The sequence below is a fragment of the Conger conger genome, chromosome 1, assembly GCF_963514075.1.
Source record: "Conger conger chromosome 1, fConCon1.1, whole genome shotgun sequence".
Lineage (NCBI taxonomy): Eukaryota > Metazoa > Chordata > Actinopteri > Anguilliformes > Congridae > Conger > Conger conger.
In genome coordinates this window covers 77,504,230-77,508,998 of record NC_083760.1, presented here as the reverse complement: position 1 = coordinate 77,508,998, position 4,769 = coordinate 77,504,230, and the positions used below count along the sequence as shown (strand labels likewise).

General features: G+C 40.4%; 1 protein-coding gene across 6 annotated transcripts; it reads right to left on the bottom strand.

The window, feature by feature from the left end:
- Nucleotides 1–248: 248 nt before the first annotated feature.
- On the bottom strand, nucleotides 249–3,050 carry si:ch211-120k19.1 (uncharacterized protein LOC563199 homolog). Of its 6 annotated transcripts, none has more exons than XM_061216735.1 (7): nucleotides 2,959–3,019; nucleotides 2,685–2,732; nucleotides 2,313–2,439; nucleotides 1,397–1,992; nucleotides 1,230–1,300; nucleotides 630–659; nucleotides 249–530 (listed from the first exon to the last, which is right to left on the bottom strand). In XM_061216735.1, exons 4-7 carry the CDS (start codon nucleotides 1,965–1,967, stop codon nucleotides 405–407), a joined length of 798 nt encoding a protein of 265 aa, XP_061072719.1. In that variant the 5' UTR covers nucleotides 1,968–1,992; nucleotides 2,313–2,439; nucleotides 2,685–2,732; nucleotides 2,959–3,019; the 3' UTR covers nucleotides 249–404. The 6 variants fall into 6 exon arrangements, with proteins under 6 accessions (XP_061072719.1, XP_061072711.1, XP_061072745.1 ...); XM_061216727.1 differs by having other exon boundaries at nucleotides 2,378–2,439; XM_061216761.1 differs by having other exon boundaries at nucleotides 2,388–2,439; nucleotides 2,959–3,013.
- Nucleotides 3,051–4,769: the final 1,719 nt, after the last annotated feature.

Sequence of the window (4,769 nt, the reverse complement as noted above, 5' to 3'; positions counted from 1 at the left end):
TCAGTCTAAAACTAGAAAGAATGCACTCAGTACAGGGCAGACCTACACCAAGGCAGAGCAATCTCCGCTCACATGAATGTGCACAAAACATTTCATGGCGATCTAGCCATTAAGCTTCCAGATATGTCTGTCACAGACAGATGGACAAATGGACAGACGGATTAACTTATAAAATCTATTGTTGTACATATGGATCTATCATCATATCCATCCATCCATATCTATCCATCATACAATGAAGAGACATACCGTTTTAAAATGTCTTTTTAAGTATTTTAGTATAAACCAATCAAATGGTTTGAATGTTTCAATATAATTCCAAGAAAATAAAACCTTGGCCTGAGGAAAGGCCATCATTAAATGTCCCAATGCTTCTTTATGCACTCTTGTATTCTTCAGTTAGTTCAAGGATGTGTTTGAGTGATGCCTCTTTGCTGTCGAAGATGACATAGAAAGATGGTCCAAACAAGAGCGATTCCGCCCACAAAGACAGTCCGTGCTGCTGGAGGGACCAAGGTGAAATTCACTGCCTGGTAAGTCAGAGGGAGAAAGAGCACAATAGACTGACACAATAGTATGAAAGAATCTGAGCTGCACTACGAAGAATAAACGGTGTGGCAAAACGGTACCTGCATTGTGGACCAGTATACCACTCCAGCCTATCAGAGAGAGAGTAAGGATGAGAAACATAATAATACAATTTTTATTCACTGACATTAGTCATCTCTATGGCATTACATTTTCACTATTTCTCCTGTTGTAAACTCACCGAGCACTTTATTAGGAACATTTATTTTATTATTTATTATTATTTTACATTTACTTTATTACGCCTACTTATTCATGCAATTATCTAATCAGCCAATTGTGTGGCAGCAGTGCAATGCATACAATCATGTAAATACAGGTCAGGAGCTTCAGTTAATGTTCACATCATCCATCAGAATGGGGGAAAAAATGTGATCTAAGTAATGTTAGCCTTGTTAAAGAGAGACGCCAGAGGAGAATGGCCAGACTGGTCAAAGCTGACAGGAAGGTGACAGTAATGCAAATAGCCACACATTACAACAGTCGTATGCAGAAGAGAAACTCTGAACACACAACGCATCATAACTGTAAGTGTGTAGGCTACAGCAGTAGAAGTCTGAAAAAAAGTCTAATAAATTCCTAATAAAGTGCTCTGTGAGTGTATATTTCCTTGTCCTCATGATACAGTTTTATATCAACACCTTGTAAGAAGTCCAGAATTTCTCCCGCCAGTCTTCTAATGGGTCCTCTCTTCCCTCCAGGACACTCAATCCTGAGAGAGTGAAGAAACATGGATAAGAACAGGAGAAATGTACAGACAATTACAGTATATTTCAATTGCCACTCGAAAACGGATGTTTAGGCTTACCAATATAGAAGGCGCTGATAGTTAAAGGAGCGGCAATCAGCTGATCTAGGAACACTTTCCCTGCCACTCGTTTCACCCCTCCACCTGGCCACAGCCTCTCTAATCCCTTCAGCCAGTTGTAGTTGAAATTGGCATTGAAGCAGAATCCAACAAGCCCCACTCGTGCAGTCTGGGACCAGTCAATGTCCGACCATGTCCCTGGCTTCATTTTGGTTGGCCGTTCGGCTTCTTGCAAACCGTGCTCTGCCTCTCCATCGTTGGATAATGTTCTCTCATTTCCTGGTGACTCTGGTTTCTTTCTTGGCCTTCCTGATGAGAGATCCATCACTTGTCTGGATTCAATTTCTGGGAATACTCCCTTTCCCTGATTGGTTGCTTCTTCTTCAGGTCCACTCTCCCCATTTGTCTTTTGCTTTAGGTCTAAAGTGACCTTTTTGTCCAAACTAGTTTGCCCTTGCTTCCCTCCCAGAATGGTTTGCTGGATAAGATCCGCAGAAGCAAATAAAGCTGTGTAGCCGACAACATTAGTAAGGTAAGGATGAGACTTGATTGAGGACCAGAGTCTGCTCATTTTGACTGTTTGTGAGAAAGAAGGCCTGAAATGTTTTTAGATACAGAGATGGGAAATGATGAGAGGAAAGTAGTCCTGTTTCAACATCTGATTAAGTAAAATAGCTTTATGACTTTATCCATTTTACTTTCCAACTATGACCAAAAACATGCACAATGATTGACATTCACAAAATTCCTTTGATTGATAACACTACCTAATAACAGTACCTACTTGTGACCACACTGCCATTTTGTGTTGATAGTTAATAGTGCCATTTGCTGTGATAGTTTTGGCATATCATTAACCATCTAGTAATAAGTTATATTTCCAATTATTTAAATGGTGAAAGAGCAGCTAACATACCTTCAACGGAGCACACACATTGACAGAATGTCACAAAATAACTTTATCACACATTATCTCTTCACCTTGGCTGACCTGGGAAACAGATTGTGGGTGGGGCCTTTTGGCTCCTTCAACCAATAAGCTTCTGTGGCCAAGAAGAGAAACACCATTTCAGCAAAACAAAGTTCAAGGTACAAGAATGGGCAAGGGAATTAGGTGATGACGCCCTTTCAGCCTTTTATTGATTAAGTTAAGTCAGAAGAAACAAATGGGGAGAAACAGTGTGTGTAAACGTCAGAAAGTTAAATGAATAAATTAAATTAAATTAACTGCTCACTCTATCATCGCTGCAACATGTGAGCACAGAGATGACCGAGTCACTGTACTCACTTAATTTAGCTTTTGACTGCTTCTCATGCAGTTGTAGCTGTTGCTTATCTAAAACAGGTAATAAAAATACGTTTAGAATGACTGTGGTTACTGAGTTTTTGGCGCATACACAAGTAAAACAGAACATGGAATATAATGCAAACATGTTAACAGTGGAATGGGTAACTGGGAAAATAAGCATGAATCAATGATGCAGTGTTACTCCCGATTATAAATCTTTACTATACACAAGCCACCACAGTCTATTACTACATAATATATTCTTCCCACTTACCACAACATAGCCACCAATGAATGAAAAGCACACACCATACTATGTCTCCCTCCAATCGGAATGGTTTTCCAGTTGTCCAAAACACATGTGCTCTGGGGCTAAATATAGAACCACTGGTCCCACCCCACTTCCCTCCTTGGGTTACCAAGATCTAGATTGTAACAATAATACGCCACAGTTTTTTCCATGTAGACATTTTCTCAAACCCTCCACCCTTATTGTTTTAAACTGAGTGGAGGAGAAGTGGTAACCTGATAGCCTGAGGTGGTCCTATGGAAATATACTATCAGAGCTATAATTATTTAACACATACCTTAATATGTCTTTACCACTCTGACTGTACTATATCACAACATTATGCTAATGTAGCTATTTCATGACTACCCAGGCTTTATACGGGACAATTTCCAGTTGCATTGTGAAAATCTAACATGATTATACATTCATACACCTTTAAACACATTCTTCAAAAGGAATTCTGTGATGAGGATTTGATGAAAAGCAAGTGCAGTCTGTGAATAGCAACAGGTTGAGCTCTAAGACAGGAGAATGTGCTAATTAGGGCAGAGTTTAAGTTGGTCAATTAAGGGCTTGTGAAAACCTCAACTGGTGTGCATCTGTCGCCTTGAACCTAACAAGCTGGCTTTAGTCTTTTAACAAAAGAGAAGAAGCCCTTTCCACCCAGAGCAGTTGACTTTCTCCTAATTGCCTTTATCTGTTACCCCTCACATCCTCTTCAGCTATAAATCTTCCAACCCCCCTTTTCAACTCTGTGGCGTGAATGAACTGTACAATGTCTGGCCAATCCTTCATTATTAACCTCCATCAGACCGCACCTCCTCTTGTATTCTGCCACCGGACTTACTCTCACCATTTGTCTCTGTCCGTGAGATATACCTGGCACATGCAGAGCTGAAGCACAAAGGGGAAAGGTGAGTGATGTGATGTTTGTCCGTCTGCTTGTCAGTCAATCATATGACCAGAGACCACCATCTCTGGTCATATTCAGATTTGTTTGACTCCTGTAATTAATGGATGAAGAATGCTGGTGGTAATGTGATTTTGATGTGTAGGATAATACTTTAGGAGACTAGGATATTGTGCTTTGTTTAAGGTTGGTCAAGTGGGGAGTAAATTACATTTTACTATATTAGCCAGAATTGGATGAATCAGCTGTATAAATTGTGTATACGGGTAAATACATGTATTTCTTCTATCTTTGTATGTAGTTAAGTGAAATAATTAAATTAGGATATTTCCGTGTGAGCATGCAGTGTAAAAAGAGAGAGAGCAGTTAAAATAAATCAATTCAAGGGTCCTAAATATAATTTTGATAAGATGTTTTGCCATATATCAAACGCTGGACTTCTTCCCTCAGATTGCCTTAGCTCAATACAGTAAATACATCTCAGGTTGAATCAAACAATCTTTTGCAAAAGTTGAGGCCAGACATATTGTCCTATATGGTAAATGGTAAATGGTTGGCATTTATATAGCGCCTTTATCCAAAGCGCTGTACAATTGATGCTTCTCATTCACCCATTCATACACACACTCACACACCGACGGCGATTGGCTGCCATGCAAGGCACCGACCAGCTCGTCAGGAGCATTTGGGGGTTAGGTGTCTTGCTCAGGGACACTTCGACACAGCCCGGGCGGGGGATCAAACCGGCAACCCTCCAACTGCCAGGCGACTGCTCTCATTGCCTGAGCCATGTCGCCCCTATATGCCTGAGCCATGTCGCCCTATATGACTACAGTATAGTTGTACTGTCATGCAAAGCTAATACATCATGGCATAGTGGCAG